A 27,670-nucleotide genomic window follows, 5' to 3' on the forward strand; every position below is an offset into this window, starting at 1 on the left:
CACTGGAATTGTGATACAGTGCATTATGAGTGAAATAATCTGTCTGTAAACAATTGTTGGAATGATTACTTGTGTCATGCACAAAGTAGATGTCCTAACCGACTTGCCAAAACTATAGTTTGTTAACAAGAAATTTGTGGAATGGTTGAAAAACTAGTTTCAATGACTCCAACCTATGTGTATGTAAACTTCCGACTTCAACTGTATCATAGAAATTGTATTTGTCGTGGGGATAAGACTGAATGAGATGTCTCATTTGAGATACTCTTTGAATAGGTAGGGTTTTCAGCTGACGTCTTGTAGGTGTGGGATGGCTAAGAGACAGAGGCGGCAGTGCTAGGGTAGGAATGTATGGTTTGAGCATAGCCTGAAGGTAGAGAGAGTCAGTTCCTCTTGCTGCTTTGTAGGCAAGCACCATGGTCTTGTCATAGATGCGAGCTTCGACTGGAAGCCAGTGGAGAGTGCTTAGAAGCAGCGTGACATGGAAGAACTAGGGAAGGTTGAACACCAGGCGAGCTACAGCATTCTGGATAAGTTGCAGGTGTTTAATGGTACAAGTGGGAGGCCCGCCCAGCCAACAGAGAGATGCAGTAGTCCGGACGGGAGATTACAAGTCCCTGGATTAGGACCATCACCTCTTCCTGTGTGAGGGGAACAATTGTACTCTGTGGATGTTGTAGAGCATGAACCTGCAGGAGTGAGTCACTGCTTTTATGTTTGCCGAGTGTGTTGTCCAGGGTCACGTTTATTTGTACTCTGGAAGGCGGACACTGTGGAGTTGTTCACCGTGATGGAGAAGTCTTGGAGCTGGCAGGCCATCTCCGGGAGGCAGAGCAGCTATGTATATCCTCACTAGTCACATGATTTCATCTGGAGAGAGAGGGGAGAAAGAGGTCAAGGCGTAGGGTACCTCTGTGTGAGTGAGGGCAGTGGACTCAATATGCTGAGTGAAGGAGGAGCGGAAGTCGTCGACATTCTTTCCAAAGTGGTTGACAAAGTTGTCCAGGGAGAGGGAGGTGGGGGAGGATTAGAGAAGGAGGAGGAGGTTTAAAAGAGTTTCCCTGAGTTGGAGGCAGAGACTTGACATTTTGAGTGATAGAAAAGCTGCTTTAGCAGCAGATACAGAGGAAGAGAAGGTAGAGAGGAGGGAGTGGAAGGATGTAATTTTCCTCCGGAAATGTTGTTTTTCCTCCATTTCCTCTCCGCTTCCCGCAGCCCTGTTCTGTTAGCATGAAGTGAGTCAGTCTGCCACTGAGTTGGGAGGGCCAAGCTGGCCGGGAGAAAAGGGGACAGTGAGAGTCAAAGCATGTGAAGAGCCAGTCAGGAGACAGGAGGATTTAGCAGAAGAGAGAGATGATAGGATAGAAAGAACAAAGATTGCAATGTTGCATTACAATCTGGGCAGGGGCTGACTGGGTAGGTGTGGAGGAGAGATGGAGAGAAAATAAACAAAGTAGTGATCAGAGACCTGGATGGGGGTTTCAGTGATATTAGTAGGCGGACAGGATCTAGTAAAGATGAGGTCAAACGCATTACCTGCGTTGTGAGTGGGAGGGGACTGGGAAATGGTGAGATCGAAAGATGAAGAGGGGGAAAGAAATTAATCAAAAGCAGACGTCGGGAGGTTGAAGTCGCCCAGTACGATAAGTTGTGCGCCATCGTCAGGAAATTAGCTTATCAAAGTGTCAAACACACTGAGGAACTCTCCAAGTGCACCTGATGGATGGTAAATGACAACAATGTTAAAGGGATACTTTGGGATTTTGGCAATGAGGCCCTTTATCTACTTCCACAGAGTGAGATGAATTCGTGGATACCATTTTTACCCATAGACTTCCAGTAATTCCACTAACGCTAGTTAGCATTGGCTCGCGAATCTAACTCTGACTGGACACATAGACATAAAATGGTATTCACGAGTTCATCTTACTCTGGGGAAGCAGACAAGGAGGGCCTCTTAAACAAAATCCAAACGTATTCTTTAAGCTTCAGTGGACAAGTGACAGTGACCGCATGGAATGCAAATGAGGACATGGACAGGTGAGCAAGGGGAAAAAGAGAAAATCTACACTTAGGAGAAATGAGTAACCCTGTGCCACCACCACGATGACTAGATGCTCACAGACTATGAGAAAATGTGTAGTCAGATGAAGAGCGAACAACTGGAGTAGCAATGTTCTCTGGGGTAATCCGTGTCTCCATCAGGACTGAACTCGGCCTTGTTGATTGCAGATTTGCAGTTCCAAACGCTGCTGGAAACCAGGAATTCCATATGGGTTGTGTGCACAGTGTACACTAAATTAGAAGGGTTGCAGCCACAGGGTGGGGAGAGTCTGTAAAATGTACAGGGAGAGGAGCAAATGGGTATAGAAAACATGCACATAGTTGAGAAAGCTACAAAAGAGTGCAATTAGGTCATCTGAAAATAACTAGGTAAGATACTAAAGTGAGAGAGTGGTGTGAAGCCTTCCTCGTATTCCTTCCTCATAAGGAAGTGTGTGTGACACACACACACATTTATCCAACCAGGAAAGCAGCCTGCCACATACGCTCAGCTGCCCGGGGGCATCCTCTCTGACAAACTCTCTCACATCAAATCAAATTTTATTAGTCACATGCGCCGAATACAACATGTGTAGACCTTACTGTGAAATGCTTACGAGCCCCTAACCAACAAAGCAGTTTAAAGAATGTGTGTTTTTGTGTGTTCGTGAGACGGAGCATGTGCAGCCAAATGCATGTCAGTGTTTTTTCTTCTTCTCCTTCTCATTAAATGAATCCTTTATGAATATTTGTGAGTGACCGAGGCAAAGACGAATAGAACATTACTTACACCTTTGCATTCTGCCGTCGGCGGGCCGGTTGCATATCAATGTTCCCTAGTCTTATGGAATTACGTTTGCACCAACATGGTATTGGATCATCTCTCTCCTTCTCTCAGCTGCTTGGGTGTCAGATCTCTTTTTATCCTAGATGGCACTCTGTCTGTACAGAGAAACAGATACCATCACACCTGCACACACACACACAAGCACACACACCTGCGCATGCACCCGCTCACACACAAGCTTGCACGCACTCATTAAAACACACGCACAGTGGAGACATCGGAGCAACGGATTAAGGGAGGGATATACTGCACTACAATAGAATTGCTCTCATCATCTTTCTTTTTGAAAAGCGTCAGCACACAGGTTGCACTTGTTTTTTTTGATTTTAAATCGTTTCTGTAGAACCTCCATTCTTGCTATGTCTGAGTGTTTATAACCATTGTCGCTGGCTGCCGAGCCTTTTTGTAAAATAGTACAATGATTTTCCGCAAACAGCGATTTATACGTAATTTTCTGTTTCTGTCCAGGTACGACCTCGACTCGAAGAGCGACAACCTGTCTAAACATGTGAGTTGCCTTTTCCATCTCGTGCGTAACCACTCTCACTGTCTAGTAATGATCTCATGGGACACATACGGATATTCTCTAGAAATCCTTCCAGTCCCAAACCATATTACAGTCATGAAGCCAGGTAACTTCTCCAGCAGTGTAGCCTCAACTCCAGCTCCTCAGCCTCAGCTCCAGCCCCAGCTCAGAAATGCCATAATTTAGAGTTTTGTTGATGGTGGCGCAAAACGCTGTCTCAGGCGCCGCTCCAGAATCTCCCATAAGTGTTCAGTTGAGATCTGGTGACTGAGACGTGCGCGCGTACACACACACTTTCAACCCCCTATGCTCCTTTGAGACCCCACTTTCAATGTCACTGATATCTGTTCTTCTAGCCAAAGTAACCAAAATAATGGGCAACTGGGCATTTTTACACATGACCCTTAGCATTGATTGTTTGTTAGGTATCTCAGGAACCCCGCCTCTGTGGAAGAACCTGGTTTCAATATACTTTTGTATCCCTAATTTACTCAAGTGTTTATTTTATTTTGACAGTTACCTGTATACTGTATATGATACAACAAAATAATAATCTAAGATAAAGGCATACTTCTCTCTGAAGGGACTCAGAGACCTTTAAGAACAAATTATTACTATGACGGCCTACCCCGGCCAAACCTGGACAACTCTGGGCCAATTGTGTGGTGCCCTATGGGACTCCCAATCACGGCCGGATGTGATACAGCCTGGATTTGAATCAGGGACTGTAGTGACGCCTCTTGCACTGAGATGCAGTGCCTTAGACTGCTGCGCCACCTGGGAGACCAAATGGTTGTAAGGGCTTTCATAAGGTACTGTATTTCATATCTCCCGGCTAGCTGAAGGGGTCCATCAGCCAATACTTGGGCTATAATACCTATTTTGCTAATTGGCCTGGACCATTTTACTGCCGACACGGAGCCCCGCCGATCCATCACGACTGGTCTGCAGACATAACCGTCCGAGGGTGTTTCAACAGGCCCGTCCGTCGCGACGTCCTCTGAAGGCCCATCCGCTAGCCTGCTAGCCCCGGCCCGCTAGCTGTCTGAATCGCCGTGTCTCCAGCTCGCCTAGCTACTTACTAGACCCTATGGTCACTCGGCTACGCATGCCTTTCCCAAATGTCAATATGTCTTGTCCATTGCTGTTTTAGTTAGCGATTGTCTTATTTCACTGTAGAGCCTCCAGCCCTGCTCAATATGCCTTAGCTAGCCCTTTTGTTCCAACCCCCACACATGTGGTGACCTCACCTGGCTTGAATGACGCCTTTAGAGACAAAACCTCTCTCATCGTCACTCTATGCTTAGGTTTACCTCCACTGTACTCACATCCTACCATACCCTTGTCTGTACATTATGCCTTAAATCTATTCTTCCTTGCCCATAAATCTGCTCCTTTTACACTTTTGTTCCGAACACACTAGACGACCAGTTCTTATAACCTAGGCCCTGCAGCACTTAGCTCCACTCCCATTCCCCAGGCTCTCTCATTTGTTGACTTCTGTAACTGTAAAAGCCTTGGTTTCATGCATGTTAACATTAGAAGCCTCTTCCCTAAGATTGTTTTATTCACTGCTTTAGCACACTCCTCCAACCCGGATGTCCTAGCTGTCTCTGAATCCTGGCTTAGGAGGCCACCAAAATTCCTGAAATTTCCATTCCTAACTATAACATTTTCCGACAAGATAGAACTGCCGAAGGGGGCGGAGTTGCAATCTACTGCAGAGATAGCCTGTCATACTATCCAGGTCTGTGCCCAAACAATTTGAGCTTCTTTTTTTAAAAACCCACCTTTTCAGAAACAAGTCTCTCACCGTTGCCGCTTGTTATAGACCCCCTTCAGCCCCCAGCTGTGCCCTGGTCACCATATGTGAATTGATTGTCCCCCATCTATCTTCGGAGTTCGTACTGTTAGGTGACCTAAACTGGGACATGCTTAACACACCGGTCGTCCTACAATCTAAACTAGATGCCCTCAATCTCACACAAATTATCAAGGAAGATACCCTCCCGCCCGACTAGCATCACTACTCTGGACGGTTCTGACTGAATATGCGGACAACTACAAATACCTAGGTGTCTAGTTGGACTGTGAACTCTCCTTCCACTCACATTAAGCATCTCCAATCCAAAATGTAATCTAGAATCGGCTTCCTATTTCACAACAAAGCCTCCTTCACTCATGCTGCCAAATAAAATACCCTGTAAAACTGACTATCCTACCGATCCTCGACTTCGGCAATGTCATTTACAAAATAGCTTCCAACACTCTACTTAGCAAATTGGATGTACTCTATCACAGTGCCATCCATTTTGTCACCGAAACCCCAGATACTACCTACCACTGCGACCTGTATGCTCTCGTTGGCTGGCCCTCACTACATATCTCAGCTCACTGGTCACCACAGCAAAACCCACCCGTAACACGTGCTCCAGCAGGTATATTTCACAGGTCATCCCCAAAGCCAACACTCCCTTTGGCCGCCTTTTCTTCCAGTTCTCTGCTGCCAATGACTGGAACGACTTTCAAAAATCACTGAAGCTGCCTACCGGGTGGCGCAGTGGTTAAGGGCGCTGTACTGCAGCGCCAGCTGTGCCACCAGAGACTCTGGGTTTGCGCCCAGGCTCTGTCGTAACCGGCCGCGACCGTGAGGTCCGTGGGGCGATGCACTATTGGCCTAGCGTCGTCCGGATTAGGAAGGGTTTGGCCGGTAGAGATATCCTTGTCTCATCGCGCAACAGTGACTCCTGTGGTGGGCCGGGCGCAGTGCACGCTAACCAAGGTTGCCAGGTGCACAGTGTTTCCTCCGACACATTGGTGCGGCTGGCTTCCGGGTTGGATGTGTGCTGTGTTAAGAAGCAGTGCGGCTTGGTTGGGTTGTGTATCGGAGGACGCATGACTTTCAACCTTCGTCTCTCCCGAGCCCGTACGGGAGTTGTAGCGATGAGACAAGATAGTAGCTACTAACAATTGGATACCACGGAATTGGGGAGAAAAAGGGGTAAAAATTAAAATAAAAAAAATAAAAAACTCACTGAAGCTGGAGTCTTATATCTCCCTCTCTAACATTAAGCATCAGCTGTTAGAGCAGCTTACCGATCACTGTGCCTTTCCACAGCCGATCTGTAAATAGCACACCCAACTACCTCATCCCCATATTGTTACTTATCCTCTTGCTCTTATGCACCCCAGTATCTCTACTTGCACATCATTATCTGCACATCTATCACTCCAGTGTTAATGCTAAATTGTAATTATTTCGCCTCCATGGCCTATTTATTGCCTTGCCTCCCTACTCTTCTACATTTGCACACACTGTACATAGATGTTTCTATTGTGTTATTGACTCTACGTTTGTTTATGTGTAACTCTGTGTTGTTTTGTCGCACTGCTTTGCTTTATCTTGGCCTGGTGAGAACTTGTTTCCAACTGGCCTACCTGGCTAAATAAAGGTGAAATAAGAAAATAACATACTGAACAAAAATATGAACGCAATATGCAACAATTTAAAAGATTTTACTGCGTTACAGTTCATAGAAGGAAATTTGTCAATTTAAATGCGTAAATTAAGCCCTAATCTATGGATTTCACATGACTGGGCAGGAGCGCAGCCATGGGTGGGCCCGGGACGGCATAGACCTACCCAATGGGGATCCAGGCCCAGCCAATCAGAATGAGTTTTTCACCACAAAAGGGCATTATTACAGACAGAAATACTCAGAAATACCTCAGTTCATCAGCTCTCCGGGTGGCTGGGCTCAGACGGTCCTGAAGAAGCCAGATGTGGAGGTCCTAGGCTGACATAGTTGCACGTGGTCTGCGGTTGTGAGGCCGGTTGGACATACTGCCAAATTCACTAGAAATTACTTTGGAGGTGGCTTATGGTAAAGAAATTAACAGTAAAATCTCTGGCAACAGCTCTGGTGGACATTCCTGCAGTCAGCATGCCAATTGCATGCTCCCTCAAGACTTGAGACATCTGTGGCATTGTGTTGTGACAAAACCACACATTTTAGAGTGGCCTTTTATTGTCCCCAGCAGAAGGTACACCTGTGTAATGATCATGCTTTTTAATCAGCTTCTTGATATGCCACACCTGACAGGTGGATGGATTATGTTGGCAAGGGTTGTTGCTGTTAAAGAGAATATGTTCTCAGTCAATTTACCTGGTAAAATAAGGGTTACATAAAAATGTCAATTGCTTGTGTTTCTTGGCCCAAGCAAGTCTCTTCTTATTGGTGTCCTTCAGTAGTGGTTTCTTTGTAGCAATTCGACCACGAAGGCCTGATTCACGTTACTTGAATTCTGTGAGGCATTTATTTGGGCTGCAATCTGAGTTGCAGTTAACTCTAATGAATGTATCCTCTGCGGCAGAAGTAACTCTGGGTCTTCCTTTCCTGTGGCGGTCCTCATGAGAGCCAGTTTCCTCATAGCGCCTGATGTTTTTTTTTGCGACTACTCTTGAAGACACTTTCAAAGTTCTTTGTTTTCCGCATTGACTGACCTTTATGTCTTAAAGTGAACTGTCGTTTCTCTTTGCTTATTTGAGCTGTTTTTGCTATAATATTTTTTACCAAATATTCTGTATACCACCCATACCTTGTCACAACACAACTGATTGGCTCAAACGCATTACAAAGAAAATAATTTCCACAAATGAATTTAACAAGGCACACCTGTTTAAATCCATTCCACCTCATGAAGCTGGTTGAGAGAATGCCAAGAGTGTGCAAAGCTGTCATCAAGGAAAAAGGTGGCTACTTTACTACATGATTCCATGTGTTATTTCATAGTTTTGATGTCTTCACTTTTATTCTACAATGTAGAAAATAGTACAAAATTAAGAAAAACACTTGAATGAGTAGGTGTGTCTAAACCTTTGACTGGTACTGTATATTCTTGTTACCTCTCATTCACAGTTGTCCATTTCAATGAACTTGGGCGTACCTGGAACTACTACCACTCTCGTTGTCAGAGTCAGAGAATGCATTTGGTAACATGGCTGCAAGGATTAGGATTCTTGGTCGTCCAATCGAGTGTAGCCCTGAAAAGGCTAAGGGCAGTCTCCAAATTCCAGGGCGACATTCCTTGCAAGTTAAACAAGTTGAAGGATCCCCCCCCCCCCCCGGACGTGTGCCATGGCAGGAAGACGTGGTTAGGAGAGGACAACTCAACCCAAGGCCAAGCAGTCTTGCAGAAAAGGCCTTTGTTTGAACTGCTCACACACCCCTTGATGGACACACAGACCCAGTTCTTTGTGTGCACTGTGAACCAAAGTACTTTGGCCTAAAATTTAGAGTTTTAATCTTGTTAATAAAATGAAACCTGATTCTATGATGTTTCAGTGAGCAGTAATTTAGATTCAATGCATGATCAAATAGAATGCATTGAAACACCTTGTATTGAGATGAAGAAAAACAGCTTTTTCAGCACACAAAAATAAACCTTTATTCTTGCTTTATGGGCTCTGAAAGTAAACCACAATACAAAAGTGTCCGAGACCAGACAAGTAAACAAGTGTCTATGGAATAAAATTTAAGTCTGTGTAGTTACAAATATTTCCGATCAGTGTTACAGTGTCTGCTATGAACAGACGTGTGAACAACAAAAGTGTCTATGGAATAAGATGAAAGTCTGGTGTCTGGCTCCAGAGATGTCAGAACAACAACAGAACAAGTGAATTTCACTGTGTTCCCAGTTGTTCGGTTCCATGTTCTCTTCTTGAAGTCATACAGAAACTCATGCAGCTGGTGATCTAATTCTTGCCAGAGTTTTGGCGAGAGTTCTCCCATGAAATCAGCTATAGGTGCCAGGGCCCTGTGGATAGGATGAGAAGAGGGGTCGGGAAATTAGGAGTGCCTGGAGAGCAGTGTGCATGGTGAGGCGAGGAGGGAAAAATCACAACAGAAGAGAGGAAAGGGGATCGGAGGGAAGGAGGAGTCTGAAAATATTTGTATTTACCTCTGAGACAAGTCTTCAATAATTTGCAATGCCTTTGCGAGTGATGTGTTAAGTGCTGAGTCTGCAGGTCCTTTCTCCCTTCTCATACCAATGCTACTTCTGCTGCTGTCCTGTGGCACTGGTGAGGAGCAAGCCAGTAGAGTAGGTCTTGGAGGTGAGCCCAGGATAGAGCTTCCCGGTCCTGCATGGAGATTGTTTCTAATTCTGCACTGCAGCTCAGTGCATGAGATGGGCTGGGGCCGATGACCAGTCAATACTGAGGGCAGATGTAGTGCTTGGGTGAATAGGCAGTGCTTGGGCGCAGAGAACGAAACCAGGTGCTGTCTCCATTCACTAGTGTTTGTGCCTTAAAATAAAAAAGTTTAGTACACATATCCAAACCATACAAAACGATCAATGAACATAATATCAAATATCATTAACCGAGATTACAATAGACTATATAATGTTGCAAACGTCCTGGCCTAGCTTCTTATCTCTGTTCAAATGTTTGCACATTTTTCACTAGCTGGACCTTGCTACCAAACTTTGACTTTGGTGTTACCAATGTGGGAAGCTTATGATTTTCTTTCTCTGACAAAATGATTTTTGATCAAAAGTTGTAAAGATCTTTAGTTTAGTTGGTTGGCTTGCTTTCACTGCACGACTGTGCTGCTAGGCTAGCTAGCAACTAGCCAGCCATGTAGCTAGCGCCAGAAGGCTAGCTATTGTTAGCAAAACATGGCCACTCTTTTCATCAACTACAATCGAAAATACAATATACCTCATCCTTTGGTGAAGACGGCATGTTGCTTTCAGTCTTCCCATGCTCCACGTGCCAAAAAAAGCCAGCAGTAACATTCCTGAAGTAGCCTTTCCACCGGCATCTCCACTGCTGCCCTTGTTTCCTTTCTTTGTCTTGAAAAACTTGTTGTGAAACCTACCCCACTTTTTCGAACGAGTGGTTTGTTCGGATCCCAGTGTCTCCTCAATCTCCCTACATGAATTTGCATTTACATGTTGGTCTTTATATAAGGCACGGCTAGAATTGTAGTTGCGAAGGTATTTCTGTACCTACTCGGTCAACCGATGCTCAAAGTTGTCGTTCGCCAGGTTGAATCCACGCTGAGTTTCGGGCTGAACCTACAAGAAGAAGAAACTTGCGTCCCCCCTACAGTTGACTAATCACGGACGAAGGGGCACAGACCTTCCAAACTTTGGCTGGCCTTGAGAAAAATGTTTGATTGCCAGCACAGCTGACAAAGCCCTAGCTGAACACCAAAATGAACAAAATGTCATCATAATATATGCATTAACTGTTCCGAACTGTTTCGGTTGGGAAGCATGCGCCCGCCTATAGCCTAGCTGAGACTAAGCCTATTCTCCGGGTTCTGATGTGTACAAACCTGTCCCTCTTTGCCTCTACTGGAAAGCTCACCACCACCTTTAGCCCGCCCCGCATATTAGTGACAGCACAATCCCCCGGGTGTTCTAAAATATACACTGAAGGAGGGATGACTGTTTTCCACACTCTCTCTTAACGAAGAAGAGCAATGGGCCCAAGTTGCACGGTGGGACAAAAGGAGAGGAGTGATAATCACCGACAGGCAGAATAGATCCTGGGAGCAGCTTCTGCCCGCTGGACCAAACACAGCTCATCTGTCAAGTGAATGTATTATACGCAGAGCCAGGCTGGGCCCAGTAGCATAGTACAAGGCCTCACTCTTTTGAGTCTCGACACACTGAGTTTAATTTCATTGCTACAGCCCAAAGGGCCTGTGCGAACAACACCATGCATACAAAACTAAACAATACTACCCTCTCTACTTATGTGAGCCACCACACTATATTGGGCAGAGAGAGAGAGAAAGACTCAAGACCGTCTGTTTGTGTCAAATGGTAAAAGCTACATAGCTTTCACACCTTCCATGGCTCAGTTGGTTAAGGCATGACGGGGCGCCTACTGTAGAAGACCAGGTTGTGGGTTTGATTCTCACCTGGGAACAATGCGTTAAGTGTATGTGCTATATGTGTTAACTCTGTGTTACCTGTAAGTCAGTGAGAACGAAAGCATCTATAAAATTACCTTCTTTACTATTAGGCTTTGTTCATCACGTATCAATGTCATTCTTCATCCCATATGCTCATAGGATTTAATAGAGAAGCTTTACAAAAAAATATTTAGTCGAAACGTAAATATCCTAGGACATTATCTTGGGCTGTGTGGCATGGTGGGGGGCTAAGCCAGGGGTTTGGGAGGTAGATGGAGGAAGATTGGAAATCATAGCTAGAATCAGGGTCACTTTTTTCCATTTGAACCTCCTTGATCTGCTCGCATAGCATTTGTGCTCATTACGTTCTGAAAATCGTAAAAAAAAAATTTATATCAAATTTGTTTATTTCTCATCTATCTTTTGGGCCATTTCTCTCACACACTCTCACTCACTCTTTCTCGTGTGTGTGTGTAGGACTTCCTTGGCCAGGCATTCTGTACCCTGGGGGAGGTGGTGGGCTCCATGGGAAGCTGCGTGGAAAAACCTCTCATGTAAGTAATGTACTGTACCGTTCTGTCACAAACACACACACACACACACACACACACACACACACACACACACACACACACACACACACACCCTATTGTTGCTATTTTTGGCCTATTTCGTCCTCATTATAAAAAGCCAGGCTCAAGAGGCCACATAATTTACATGGTTTAAAGGGTTCTATTTTATTTGAAATTTTGCGTCGTTGGTATTCTATTGATGTACAGTATATTCAACATTGGGGCCAATATCGTTGCAATTCTAGTCAATTAAGGAAATAGATTGATCATTAATAACATGATTCCTAATACACTACCCCACTTTGAGAACTCTTTGTTGTTGGCTAAGCAAGGTTACCACAAATTAATGTTGAGCATTAAAATAACCCTGTTCGTGCCTATTTAATGAAACTCAGTTGATGTACAATGCATTCGGAAAGTATTCAGACCCCTTGACTTTTTCCACATTTTGTTACATTAAAGCCTTATTCTAAATTAGAATTTTTTTTAAATGTTCTTCATCAATCTACACACAATACCCCATAATGAGAAATCAAAAACAGGTTTTTAAGAAATGTATTAGAAATTTAAAACTGGAATATCACATTTACATAAGTGTAAATACTTTGTTGAAGCACCTCTGGCAGCGATTACAGCCTCGAGTCTTCTTGGGTATGACGCTACAAGCTCTGCACACCTGTATTTGGGAAGTTTCTTCCATTCTTCTCTGCAGATCCTCTTAATCTCTGTCAGATTGGATGGGGAGCATTACTGCACAGCTATTTTCAGGTCTCTCCATAGATGTTTGATCGGGTACAAGTCTGGTTGCTGCCACCACCATGTTTCACCGTAGGCATGGTGCCAGATTTCCTCCGGACGTGACGCTTGGCATTCAGGCCAAAGAGTTCAATCTTGGTTTCATCAGACCAGAGAATATTGTTTCTCATGGTCTATGAGTGTCTTCAGGTGCCTTTTGACAAACTCCAAGCGGGCTGTCATGTGCCTTTTACTGAGGAGTGGCTTCCGTCTGGGCAATCTACCATAAAGGCCTGATTGGTGGAGTGCTGCAGACATGGTTGTCCTTCTGGACGGTTCTCCCATCTCCACAGAGGAACTCAAGAGCTCTGTCAGAGAGACCATCGGGTTCTTGGTCCCTGACCAAGGCCCTTCTACCTCGATTGCTCAGTTTTCTGAAGAGTCTTGGTGGTTCCAAACTTCTTCCATTTAAGAATGATGGAGGCCACTGTGGTCACTTTGGTACCCTTCCTCAGATCTGTGCCTTGACACAATCCTGTCTCTGAGCTCTACGGACAAATCCTTTGACCTCATGGCTTGGTCTGACATGCACTGTCAACTGTGGGACCTTATATAGACAGGTGTGTGTATTTCCAAATCATGTCCAATCAATTGAATTTACCACAGGTGGACTCCAATCAAGTTGTAGAAACATCTCAAGGATGATCAATGGAAACAGGATGCAACTGAGCTCAATTTCAAGTCTAATAGAAAAAGTTCGGAGTACTTATGTAAATAAGGCATTTCAGTTTTTCTATTTTAATATATTTGCAAACATTTAAAAAAAACTGTTTTCACTTTGTCATTATGGGCTATTGTGTGTACATTGCTGAGGAAAAACATGTATTTAATACATTTTAGAAGAAGGCTGTAACGTAACAAAATGTGGTCTGAATACTTTCGAAATACAAATAGAACGTAAGAATCCACTTAGATAATGACAGTTCTCTTTCTCATCCAGAAATGATTTTATACACTGTATGGGATGCCAACAGTGTTGTTGTTGCCAGCTGCTGTTTTTTACACAATGGGATAAGAAGGGGCTTTACTTGCATAATGTTTCAGCATGTTTAAAAAAAATAACAAAGATGATTACACATTATCAAGTGAATTATTATCAAGTTAGAAATACACATGCGTTAATTTGGGAGCCATGTCGCTATGTTAATCTGTGTCATTTTGAAGCATGATTTATCAAGGAGCCAGGAGTCTTATTGGACATTCCTCAAATTGACTAGAGTTGAAATTGAACTGGAACTACAAATGAACATTAGCATCTAACCACAGCACTTTTACATTGAAGATAACTTAAATGTTGATTAATATGCACTGTCACTGTCAACTAAATGTGATGAATAGTTTCCAACTGGGAAGTCTTACACAAATTGGAAGTGCAAATTTGTACATTTATTTTTTTATAAAAGCATATGGCCGCTCTGGAAAAAAAGGCTACTATGGCCTGTGCTGTGCTCTACAAATATACATGCTTTATCTTCAGTGATGTATTCCAGTATAATGTAAAATACTGTACAATATGGCCTGGTATTTTGAAACAGATTTGTTAGTGTTAGGAGCCCCTCTGTCACCTCCACTAATGGTTCCTCAGGGGGGTTTAAGTGCAAAGAGAAAAATACCTCCGTCCCAGATGGCACCCTATTCCCTTTAGAGTGCACTCCTTTTGACCTGGGCCGGTAGGGGTCTAGTGCACTACATAATGAATAGGGTGCTATTTGAATGTCCATTTATTTTCTTCCTGAGGCACTGAGAGCAGGGTGTGTTCTTCATGTGTGAACCGTAAGAGGTGGCCCTCACTCCACTGTGTGTGTGTGTGTTTGTGTTTGCCTGAGATGATTGTTTGTGTGTGTGCGTGCCTGCCTGCCTGCGGGTGTCTGACTGAGTGTGTGACTGTTTGTGTGTGTCTGTGTGTATGCACGTGTGTGCATGTGGCAAATGTATATACAGAATGAATCAATGGGTTGTCGCAGCTGAATGGGTCTGCAGAAGAATGACACAAGACGATGATATAAGAATGTGCCGCTGTTGTTGAGTTATATAATCATCTCAGGCTACACTTAGTGTGTGTGTGTGTGTGTGTGTGTGTGTGTGTGTGCGTGCATGCGTGCGTGCGTGCAGCCGGTCCTCTGTATCTTAAAGTGGCACCTCTATTTACATAGAGACGGCCGAGTCAGAAGCGTGGCACTTGTGTTCAGTGGAGTGGAGGAAGATTTTACAAATAAAGAGCAGAGCAGAGGAGGAGCATATGTACAGAAGTAAGCAATGCTGGCTGTAGACAGATGCTCTTAGGAGGCACACCACAAACAGGCATTGAGATAATAATTTTATAATTTATCCTGATGATAATAATGACTGCCATGAACTTGTCACGCAGCATTTATTATACTATTACACCTGACCGGTATACCCCTTTTTACATTGTCCTGTGATACCCACCCTACTGTGCTGGTCCAGATATTTTCTTTTCACTTAAAAATGGGAAGTTGAGACAAAAAAGTATAGATTGTCCCTGTTCTAGACTATAGGTGAGAACCTACAGTTATGACTAACTGTTCTCTGAAGGTGGGAAACAAGGTACAACACAACTATGGGGAGTTTTTGCACTACTGAAGAACATTTGAACCAATCCTGACAAGGCCAATGAACAGTGTGCCTCACCGGAAGCCACAGGTGATAATCCCGAGGCACAGATAAGTTTGTTCCATTCAGTAACGCCCGCTGTTCATCGAGCTCAGAACTGGACGGTGCGGGGCCGAACAGGTGATGTACCTCATTTCCCTCCTACAGGGAACATTAGTTATAGCCATAACTATACATTCCATTTCAGTCGGTCAACTCCGTACAACACAGCTATAGGGATATGAAATCACACCCCATGCCAACCCTAGCGTACACCAAATGAAATGCCCCAAGGCAGACCACCCAGAGTTCCAACCTGACAGGAAAGCCTGTTGGACCCAGGTATTGTGCAATCTGTGCGCTGCCTAATGACTCTCTCCCGTCCCAGATGTAAGCATATTGTGGGCTACACTGGGGCCAGTGACATGGTGCAGCTGCAGAACTTCCATATGCTAAACAGGAGAGCTACACGCTCAATTCCAAAATGGGAGGCAGGAATCACCAATGGCAGTACACTAGCTAGCTCGCCTTGACGAGTCAGCTACCCTGTGGGTAGCACGCTATGCAGCTCTGTTTAGCTAGCCTGATCCCGTCCACATAAGACCTGATCATCGACCATCTTTGGGACGAGAGGTAAACGTGTTTAATCGAGGCAGGTACAGGCGGCCTGGCATGCCCACCGACCGTTCTCTCCCTTCAAGTCGCCTCCCTTAGCCGGTGATAGATCGCAAAGCAACCGGGTTGAGCTAGGGCGGCTTCGCGTGCCTCAGCCCAGGGAGACAAGATATTTAATCCGACCAAAGCCCCAAATCATCCTTGGGTCACGTAACTCATACCCAGCCCGAGGTACGGGCACCCGTGAAAGGAAGCCATAAGAATTCCACACGTTCCCCAAAGGAGCTGCGTGCAAGCCAGTGTTACTGTCACCGTCCCGCACACAAGCTGACCCAAGCGGGGGGCAGATGGAGCATGCACCGCGTCGAGACAGACGACAAAACGTGAGTATCTTTTTTATCTATTTAGACAAGGTCTTGAACCCGAGCACGGCTTGTTAGCTTTCGTTGTTTTGGTTACTTTACTCGGCCAATTAGCCAGGCTAAACACGCAGAAGATTAACTAACAGATTCAGCAGGAAAATCACGAAACCAGTTACCAAGCTTTTAACACGCAATGTCCAGAAGGATGAGCACGTCCGTTAAGTGTGAGTGGTAAGTTGAAGTAAACACTTGTATTTCGCGTTCCCCATGTTCATTATTTTTAAAGAATACGTGAAATTGTTCTGCTCAGCTCGAGATGAAGCGAAGAAGAATGGAAGAAATTAATTCGTGCCTTGGGTTTATCACCCTTGGAAGGCCGGACTTCCGGTGAGGCACGGTGTTCATTGGCCTTCTCAGGTGTGATTCTAACGTTCTTCAGTAGAGGGCGTTAGCGTATGAACTCCCCATAGCTGTGTTGTAACGATTTGACTGACTGAAAGGGAACCATATCTACTATGTAGATCTATTAATGGAAGGACTCGTATGAACTGCAGAGTTAGTTCAATGCCATTCGTGTTCTTTATCCAGTCTTCACTTTCCTATACCCTCTCTCTCTTTTACCCCCCCACCTCCCCTCCAGTGCCAAGGTTTTGTGCTCACTGCTCACCCAGTCAGTCCATTTCAGTGAGTGCTTCTCTCGCTGGGCCTCCGAGAGCCCCGGTTGCATTTCAAAGACTCACTTCAATTTGCCATCTATTTTCCTCCATGCATGTTATTGCATAATTCCAGCAACATTATATAGCTCTATTTAGCCAAATGAAAAACAATGTTGCTCTCTCTCTCTCCAGTCTAAATCAAGCCTTGGGGTTCTGGCATTCATGTGTCTATTTTTAGTTGGTCAATTTCTTTCTGTCGTCATTCTGCACAAAACGCTAGGCCTCATCTTTGTCAAGGAAGGTATTGACGATGCTCGACTGACAAGTCGTCATTGTAAATAAGAATGTGTTCTTAATTGACTTACCTGTATAAATAAAGGTGTCCTAAAATAAAACACAAAAATGGACGGAGAGCCATGAACAACGCACAAATGTACAGTAAACGCTGCCAGAAGTGATGATTCTAGTCTCTCTCTTTTGTGGTTTAACAGTGGGATTCCAGGGAAGAAGTGTGGTACCATCAAAGTGAGAGCAGAGGAGCTGAGCAATTGCAGGGTGAGTGGTTTTTGTGTGTAAAACAAAAAAACTGCAACTGTTGTAAGTGTTCCCCTTTTTAATGAACAGTCATCATGAAAATGGAACAGCTTTAGCATTTTCAACAGTGACTTTTCAGTCATACATATACCACATACCCTACATGGGAGCACAACAATGACTTGTTGCCTTTTTTCCTACAAATAATCCACCAAATACTAAGGGACTCGGTCAATCAAAACAGGTCATGAAATGTAAAAGAATTAGAAGGGGGGGGGGGGGGAAGCATACAGAGAAAAATGACTATTTTCCCAGGCTGTGGTTTTCATTGTCTGTCTGTTCCATCTATCAGTAACCTGTTCTCTCTAGGAGTCAGTGATGCTGCAATTCTGTGGGAACAAGTTGGACAAGAAAGACTTCTTTGGGAAATCGGATCCTTTTCTGGTCTTCTACCGCAGTAACGAAGACGGATCGTAAGTCATCGCAACAAGCGTTGATTTATTATTACATACAAAATCGAATGAAAACTTGATTCATTCACAACCACTAATCATGTTTGTTTGCATACTGTATACTGTACCATGTGATGGGTGGCAGGTAGCCTATCGGTTAAGAGCATTGGGCCACTAACCGAAAGGTCACTTGTTCAAATCCCCGAGCTGGCAAGATGGAAAAATCTGCCATTGAGCAACAGCAACTGACTGCTCACTGGGTGCCGATGACGTGGTCATCGATTTAAGGCAGCCCCCCACAACTATGATTCAGAGGGGTTGAGTTAAATGCGAAAGACACATTTCAGTTGAAAGCATTCAAACAGGCAAAGCGTAAATATAGCACTAAGATTGAATCCTACTACACCAGCTCTGACCCTCGTCGGATGTGGCAGGGCTTGCAAACTATTACGGACTACAAAAGGAAACCCAGCCGCAAGCTGCCCAGTGACACAAGCCAACCAGACAAGCTAAATGACTTCTATGAGCGCTTCAAGGCAAGCAACACTGAAACATGCATGAGAGCAGCAACTGTTCTGGATGACTGTGTGATCACGCTCGCCGTAGCCGATCTGAGTAAGACCTTTAACCTTTTTGGGATAGGGGGCAGCAGTTTCACTTTTGGATGAATAGCGTGCCCAGAGTGAACTGCCTCCTACTCTGTCCCAGATGCTAATATATGCATATTATTGTTAGTGTTGGATAGAAAACACTCTGAAGTGTTTGAATGATGTCTGTGAGTATAACAGAACTCATATGGCATTCAAAAACCTGAGAGAAAAAAATCCAACCAGGAAGTGGGAAATCTGAGGTTTGTAGTTTTTCAATTCAGCCCCCATTGAAGATACAGGGTGATATTAGTTATGTTTCACTTCATAAGGCTTCCACTAGATTTCAACAGTATTTAGAACCTGTTTTGAGGATTCTACTCTAAAGGAGGGGCTCATAAGAGATCTTTGAGTGAGTGGTCTGGCAGACACAGTGGATAATTGGTCTGTAGCTTCCAGTCGAATCTCGTATCCACAACAAGACCATGGGGCTTACCTACGGAACAGCAAGAGTCGTCTCCCGTCTGGACTTCTGCATCTCTCTGTTAGCTGGGCCTCCCGCTTGTGCCCTCAAACACCTGCAACTTATCCAGAACGCCGCAGCCCGCCTGGTGTTCAACCTTCCCATGTTGTCCAATGTCACGCTGCTCCTATGCACCCTCCACCGGCTTCCAGTCGAAGCTCGCATCCACTACAATACCAAGGTGCTTGCCTACATAGAGCACGAGGAGCTTCCCCTCCCTACCTTCAGGCTTTGCTCAAACCCTACAACCCGAGCACTATGTTCTGCCACCTCAGGTCTCTTGGCCCTCCCACCCCTAAGGGAGGGCAGCTCCCGCTCAGCCCAGTCCAAGCACTTCTCTGTCCTGGCACCCCAATAATGGAACTAGCTTCCCTCTGAATCTTGGACAGCAGAGTCCCTGCCCATCTTCCTGAAAACATCTGAAACCCCTACGTCTTCAAACATTGTCTTAAATAATCCTCCTCCTCAAACCCCCCCCTCCCCGAACCAGCATTTGCACAGTATAGGTGGTAAGGGATGAGTGGATGTGAAAGAAAGGATGAGAGGAGAAATTAATAAAATGAAAGGCAAGGAAAATAAAGGGTGAGCCTGAGTTAAACATACATTGGCTTTGCCCAGCAGATGTTTTTATGCGAGCTGACTCTCATATCTTGCACTCAACACATTTGGCTTTTGTGCAGCTGGATATTTACTGAAGCAGTTTAAATGGCTAGCTCCGGGGCACAACAGCAGCATGATCTCCCTGACCACATGGCCACACTGTATCCTGTATAAGAACATGAAGCTGCTGCTGCTGCAGTTGTTTTGACTTCTATACAGCAAAAAAAATTATAATAATAAGTAGGAGTTAAAAACAACAACAATGTTGTCTTGAAAGGGTCCTGACAGCCATTGTGTGTTTCTAGATTTACTATCTGCCATAAGACCGAGGTGGTGAAGAACACTCTGGACCCAGTGTGGCAGGCCTTCAAGATCCCTGTCAAGGCCCTGTGCAACGGAGACTATGACAGGTAACTCATTCCTTAGATGCAAGTATCTGACAGATGCATAGATTCAACGCTTTGAAATAAAAAAGGAGAATGGCAGAGAGTCCCTTTGAAGTGACTTCCTCCTTCTACGCTACACCCCCCTTCAAGCTAATGAGCAGTCATTCTGACTGTAACATTCTAACAGTGTAATTCATACATTTCCTATATGCTGTCGCAACATTTTTTTATGTGGTTGTGTTTGAAGGCCTTGGGTAACATTTTCAAATAACACTACCGTTTTCATTCATTTACAGTATGTTACTGTAGGCTATATGTAAAAAAATATATATTTGTAGAGTGCCTTTGTTGCAACTATGAAACATAAAGCATATGTTTTGGAACACGGTAACAGTATCTTTTTATGACAACAAAATAAAAATACTCCAACCACCAAGATGCATGGTCAAGATGCACAGTCAAATTAGGAAAGCATCAATAGCCTTAACATCATTATAAGGACCAAGTGGCCTTGATAAATTGTGAAACTCTATAATGGACATTAAAACCAGATAATGGGATAATTTGAAAATATATTGGGACACCTTACAATCATGAAGCAATATGCGCCTACACATGCAGACCGTACTTGCAACAGAGGTCCAACGAGGAAAAAACTTAGCATCTGTTGACCTAACATGATGAGTGATGAACATTTACTTCTCCGGTCCCCTCCTCCGCTAAAGCTGTCAAATCCTCCCACGTTTCTAGTTTGAATTTGTTTTTCATATTGGTGGGATGGCTAGCAACAAACTAGCTAGCTTCTAGCCTAGTGTTTGATATGCGATCGATCTCGTAATTAAAACCTGTTGGTACTAGGGGGCAGTATTTTCATTTTTGTCAGGACAAGATGCTAGAATATGCATATAATTGACAGCTTTGGATAGAAAACACTCTAACGTTTCCAAAACTGTAAAGATATTGTCTGTGAGTATAACAGAACTGATGTTGCAGGCGAAAGCCTGAGAAAAATCCAATCCGGAAGTGTCCCAGTTTTTGAAAGCGCTGCGTTCCAATGAGTCCCTATTCAGCTGTGAATGTGCCATCAACGAGCTTACGCTTTCTACGTATTCCCCAAGGTGTCTACAGCATTGTGACGTAGTTTTACGCATTTCTGTTGAAGAATAGCCGTAGGCGGCCTCATTGCGTAAGTGGTCACATGGTGGCTCCGAGAGAAATTAGGTAGCCATTACTCCAATCGGTCCTACTGAAAAACGAATTGTCCCGACGGATATATTATCGAATAGATATTAGAAAAACACCTTGAGGATTGATTATAAACAACGTTTGCCATGTTTCTGTCGATATTATGGAGCTAATTTGGAATTTCGGGGGTTTTGGTGACCGCAATTTCCGGGCGATTTCTCAGCCAAACGTGAAGAACAAACGGAGCTATTTCGCCTACAAAAATAATATTTTGGGAAAAAATGAACTTTGGCTATCTACCTGGGAGTCTCGTGAGTGAAAACATCCGAAGTTCATCAAAGGTAAACGATTTAATTTGATTGCTTTTCTGATTTCCGTGACAAGGTTGCCTGCTGCTAGCAAGGCATAATGCTATGCTAGGCTATCGATAAACTATTTTGAAAATCTGAGATGACAGGGTGATTAACAAAAGGCTAAGCTGTGTCTCAATATATTTCATTTGTGATTTTCATGAATAGGAATATTTTCTAGGGATATTTATGTCCGTTGCGTTATGCTAATTAGTTTCAGGCGATGATTACGCTCCCGCATGCGGGTTTGGGAGTTACAAAATTAACAGTCAGTGTTGACGAGTGTCCTGACGAGAAGGCAAACTTTTCTAGCTATGCCAGGCAAAATCGGGCATTATCAGCTCATTGTTAAGAATACATCCAAATGAATGTCAATAGAAAACAGCTACCTTGCTGTTATTCTAGCTGCAGCGGTTGTGGCTGTGTTAGCCTTAGCTAGCTAGCAAGCAAGGGATAAGAGCGTCGCCAGCGAGCATGGCAATGGAAAATAAAGAACAAACGACTGTGTCAGTAAATATAGAAATAATCGAGCAAACAACGGATTAGAAAGTATGAATTTGACAGCATAACAATTTTTTTTTTTTTCTGCTGGTAAATGTGTGCTTTCATATTGTTTTCTTTGGCAACTGTGTTATAAGAGGAATAAATGCCTCCGTTCTGTACATTACCTTGGAAAGATGAACTCCATAAAGGGACTTGGCAGCGATGTCCATTGCTTGTGTGCGTCTTCACACGATGGCGTCAGTTGGATATCATTTAGCTAACAGTTGACAAAATGTTCATAACTTTCACTTGCTTGACAAAGTTAGACATACCTTCGTTTGGTTGTAGTGCGTAATAGTTTCTGGTCTTCACTTATTTGTGTCCCCATCACCTTGTCATTCTTCAGCACCATTGTGGAGCAGGCCTACAACGGCTGTGCAGGTGCCTTATTTTGCGCATAGGGAGGGAGCTCCGCTCTCACTTTGTTCATGGTGCCGGCCAGACTTGTTGTCTTTGCCAGCAACTTATTAGCCAATGACAGTTGAAGTGAAGAAATTGTCCATGATGACATTTCTCCCCTTCCGAACTTAAGGTTCCACAAACCTCTTCATCACATTCTCCTACACCTGCTGCCTGAAGTGGATATTGTCCCATAGATAGAAAGCTGTTCAGCATGTACAATTACGCACGCTCTCACTGTGTAGCGTTCTCCAAGCAGGCCAGAGTAGACTGATAAGACTGCTTTGATTCAGTTGACGTCTTTGAGGAAAAGCTGTTATTATGGATACATTTCGTGTATGATTGTATGCAAATTTTCTGTGCAAATGTAACTTTCATCAAGGGCTTAGGTGATGTATAATTGGTTTCCTTTCTCTCTTTGTCAGTACTCGGTAATGGATGTGACAGTTAGACTCTTCATAACATCACTGCAAAACACGATCGTGATAAAGAAAATATATTCATGCCCTTCATACTGCTTCCGAAGGATTTTTATGTTCGCAAAAAAGGTAGCGGGCAATCTTTCTCTATTTCGGGTGTACTCACATTCTCATATGACCTGCAATCATGCGCTGCTCAGCTAACTGGAGCATTGCATGGGATCACATGACACAATAAAGGTCGTAAATTCATCATCGTAATCAAGGTCTTAAAAATCCATAAACTTTCACCAGTCATGCTGAGTTTGTTTACTTCCTTGAGTAACTACGGGTACCCCCCCCGGGACAACATTGGCCTTTATCCTTTATCTGTGTAGTCTGCCCTGTGCATGCTTGTGAACTGCAGCTGTCAAGCATGAGGTGATTTACAATCTGACAAGAGATGTCTACGAAAGTGTTAACCCTGTGCCACTGGTAGGTTATAATTCAATTTTTTTTAATTTTTTTTTTACCATTTCAATAAACGAAAATGAAGAATTTGAACCCTTCATAGGAGAGACATCAACCTAATGACACTCATTGTCTTAAAGTAATGATGGACTGTTGTTTCTCTTTGCTTAGTTGAGCCGTTCTTACCATAATATGGACTTGGTCTTTTACCAAGTAGGGCTATCTTCTGTATACCACCCCTACAACTGATTGGTTCAAACATTAAGATTAACATTAACATTAAGAAAGAAAGAAATTCCACAAATAAACGTTTAACAAGGCACACCTGTTAATTGAAATGCATTCCAGGTGACTACCTCATGAAGCTGGTTGAGAGAATGCCAAGAGTGTGTGAAGCTGTCATCAAGGCAAAGGGTGGCTTCTTTGAACAATCTCAAATATAAAATATATATTTTTTGGGTTACTACATGATTCCATATGTGTTATTTCATAGTAGTTTTGATGTCTTCGGTATTATTCTACAATGTAGAAAACCGTAACAATAAAGAAAAACCCTTGAATGAGTTGGTGTGTCCAAACTTTTGACTGGTACTGTAGTATGAGTGTTGATGAAGGGGAGGAGACAGATTAAAGAAGGATGTTTAAGCCTTGAAACAATTGAGGCATGCATTGTGTATGTGTGCCATTCAGAGGGTGAATGGGCAAGACAGAAAATCAGAAGTGCCTTTTGATTGGGGTATGGTTGTAGGTGCCAGGCGCACCGGTTTGTGTCAAGAACTGCAACGCTGCTGGGTTTTTCACACTCAACAGTTTCACGTGTGTATCAGGAATGATCCACCAACCAAGAAACATCCAGCCAACTTGACACAACTGTGGGAGGCATTGGTGTCAACATGGGCCAGCATCCCTGTGGGAACGCTTCCGACACCTTGTGGAGTCCATGCCCCGACTAATTGAGGCTGTTCTGAGGGCAATTAGGAAGGTTTTCCTAATGTTTGGTATGCTCAGTGTATATACAGGCAGTTTTTGGGTCCGGTAACTTATAAAGACTGACTGATGCTGGTGAAATGCAATTCTTGAGGAGAAACGACCACACAGAATGTGTGTACATCGTGCCAGCCAAGGATGACAAGGCTTGGGTGGCTGCAGGTCCATTTGTCCAGTCCATGTCGTTTTTTGGACAAATGGGAGGAAGTACCATTTCATAGAGCCTGCATTTGGCAGACTGAAGGATGTGAGATTAATACAAAGCATGAGCTTATAAAAAAAAAAACTTTGAATGCAGTTTCAGTTTTGTATATTTATTCTATTACTCGGTAGGTGATTATATCATATTTTAAATAAAAACATGTGTCATTTAATGATCTAGAATGAAATGTGTCATCATTTGCTGTCTATCTTTTGGCACCCTGTCACATCCATAACGGAGAATGTCACATCCATAACGGAGAATGTCACATCCATAACGGAGAATGTCACATTCATAACACCATTTTTCTCTAGTGTTATTATGAATGTGTTTATATTTATGTAATTGTTGAGGAATGCAGCACTCTAATTTGCAATGAAAATAGAAACGAGAGGGCTTTGTGTTGGAGCCTATTTCTTCCTATTTAGGAAATAAGAGGTAGGCCTACCTGTTTGACAGACAAAATTAGACAAAAATCGGCTGCTATATCTATCGATTTGTCTGTGAATTCCTCCACCCACCATTCACACTTGAAATAGCTTACCTCCGTGTCAGTGAAGGACTGTTAAATTAAAAACAAGACGCAAATTGAGGTGGCATGAGAGGATATGCCAGAGGCCTACCTTTTATTAAGGAAAATGTCAACAAAAAAACACAGCCCTACCCTTTGTTATGATGTTGAAGAAAATTAAACTGATCTGATTATATAAAGTGATCTATAATTGCGCTTTGGTCCGTGATGCTTTATGCTATAAACAATCGTTAAAATACCCAGGAACGACTCTGATGCATATGGGAATATCCTTGTTTAGTTTCTTTGATATTCAGAGGTTGACTTTGCTTGGGAAGTAATCTCACTCTGTCACTATCAATTAAGCTATTCTAGCTGTACAATAGAATATGTTTAAATACAGACATGCTTTAGAGAGAAAAAAAGTGACTTTCTCGTTGGGTTAAGCCACGAAGAAGAGTAGCCATCAGTTAATGCTTACATTTTTCTGCGTCAGTAGGCCGACTCTGTCTGGGGTGGAAATGGACTGTTTTTTTTTTACAAACAATGCACACAGATTTGGCCTTGGAGAAATATGATAAAAATGAACACGCAGGCTTATCTCTCTGTGCTCGTCTTAGTTTGTAATTTCGGTAATTTGTTTGGTCTTAAAATAAAGATTCCTCTAATATGTAAAATTACGAAGAATTATATGAAATGTTTATAAAAGGCTTTTTTTTCTTCTCAGATCTGCTAATACGTTGATGCGATGATAGATTCATGTAATGCTTTTACTATAAAGGAGTTCTCTCTAACCTTGTCCACGGTGGTCTGCAAACCTACAACCTTCTGACCCTCAGCCCTGTGCGCTTTAAAAGTTCCTGCGATGCTATGTAATGCTTAGAAGACGAAGAACAGTTTCTAAAACTGCATTTAAGTCTCTGGTCTGTCCAAGAAGTGAGGGTAATCGGTAGACATGTTATCTGTTATCCACTTTGTTTGAATTATTATAGGGAAGGTCCAGTTTCCCAAGCTTTCAGGACGGGTTTAGTTAAAATATATTTTCCTGAAGGGAAGGCCACCCATTTTCATTTCAGAGAGGTCCAATTTTCTCTATGTAACCCTTAATGTTCATTCCCTTTAGTACATTGAATCCCAAAAGCAGACACCTTTCTGAGAGCACACCCTCTTAGAGCCAGACCATCCTCTTTCACAGATGAGCACCTCTCTTTTAAGCAGCAGAGATTTTCAATCAGACACACTAATTCGTTTTTCAAATGGGGTTTCTATCTCTCTCTTTCTCTTTCTCTCGCTCTCTCTCCTTCAGGAGCATAAAAGTGGAGGTGTATGATTGGGACCGAGATGGAGGGTGGGTACTGTCTCAGAAACATACGCACGCACCCACTTCACTTATTATCTGCACTTCTGCTATAGTAATTGCCCCAGGGGCAACCACATGAATAGTCTGCACTCAGAAATATTGCTTATGTATGTCATGACACAATGTAGGTTATTGTTAGATGACTGCAAACAAACTTGCTGCTTTGGTGTCACCCTGTGATGGAGTTTGTAACAATGTACCGATTTTGCAACAACGGCATTTTGAAAAGTCATGTTTAAACCATTGGATCTGTTCCTGGAAAGGCGATCCCAGCTGGAGAGAAATCCCAGCAGGTGTGTGAGGCACTGTGTGTGTTTACTCTTCCAGCCATGACTTCATTGGGGAATTCAATACCAGCTACAGAGAGATGTCAAGAGGCCAGTCACAGTTTCACAGCTACGAGGTGAGACATGTTGCAGCAGGTGTACATACGCACACGTTCACACACGTTAATGCACACCCCCACAAGGGTGTGTTTACCCAAATATTGAGCCTTCCAGGGTGGTATTGCAGAGTCTAGGAGAGGGGTGTCATACATCTGGACCGCGAGGGGGTCCAATCAGGCATGCGGGTGGTTTTAGTAAAATACAGACTCATACTTTAAAATGACTACAACCAAATTGAAACTGTGTCGAAATGTGTAGAAACTGTCCAACTCGCTAAAAATCCCCAAGATGAAAGCTGGACAGTCAGGGAGCATTGAACATTCCCAAAACGGTGGATAGAGGACTTTTTTTGTGTGCAAATCTTGACGGTGAGGAAATATAACACTTTTCAGTGCACCCTCTGGACCTTATTGAAGACCAAATGTGGCCACCAGGGCAAACAATTGTTTGATGAAAAAAACACACATTTTAAGTCAGGCTTTCAGTTGCCTTGGCTTTGTGTTCAACTCAAGATCAACGAGACACAACAAAGTGAACCACGCCATGTTCTGTTCTCTGCAGGTGGTCAATCCAAAGAAAGGCAAGAAGAAGAAGAAATACCTCAACTCGGGAACAGTGAGTCGATACCCTGTAATACTCTTTGACTTGAAAAGGCCACCTATCTTTCAACCCTAGCTGTGTCTTAGTGGGATTGTATGTCTGTGTCTCAAATGGCACCATATTCCCTACAGCCCTCTGGGCTCTCGTCAAAGTAGTGCACTTATATAGGGAGTAGGATTCCACTTGCGATGCATACTATGGATGTAATTCTGCACTTATTTTTTGCATGTTCAAAG

The 27,670-nt window shown here is 43.5% G+C and overlaps 1 protein-coding gene across 1 annotated transcript in view; it reads left to right on the forward strand.

Moving 5' to 3' along the window:
• LOC139416491 (copine-8-like) overlaps positions 1–27,670 on the forward strand; it is a 73,768-nt gene that overhangs the window by 34,366 nt on the left and 11,732 nt on the right. The window contains exons 5-12 of the mRNA XM_071165135.1: positions 3,359–3,398; positions 11,825–11,901; positions 17,452–17,515; positions 17,864–17,967; positions 19,962–20,066; positions 26,395–26,436; positions 26,776–26,851; positions 27,396–27,449. Of these exons, the coding sequence (XP_071021236.1) occupies positions 3,359–3,398; positions 11,825–11,901; positions 17,452–17,515; positions 17,864–17,967; positions 19,962–20,066; positions 26,395–26,436; positions 26,776–26,851; positions 27,396–27,449 (562 nt within the window). The remainder of the gene's footprint in view (positions 1–3,358; positions 3,399–11,824; positions 11,902–17,451; positions 17,516–17,863; positions 17,968–19,961; positions 20,067–26,394; positions 26,437–26,775; positions 26,852–27,395; positions 27,450–27,670) is intronic.

This window comes from Oncorhynchus clarkii, chromosome 1 (genome assembly GCF_045791955.1).
Source record: "Oncorhynchus clarkii lewisi isolate Uvic-CL-2024 chromosome 1, UVic_Ocla_1.0, whole genome shotgun sequence".
Classification (NCBI taxonomy): Eukaryota; Metazoa; Chordata; class Actinopteri; order Salmoniformes; family Salmonidae; genus Oncorhynchus; species Oncorhynchus clarkii.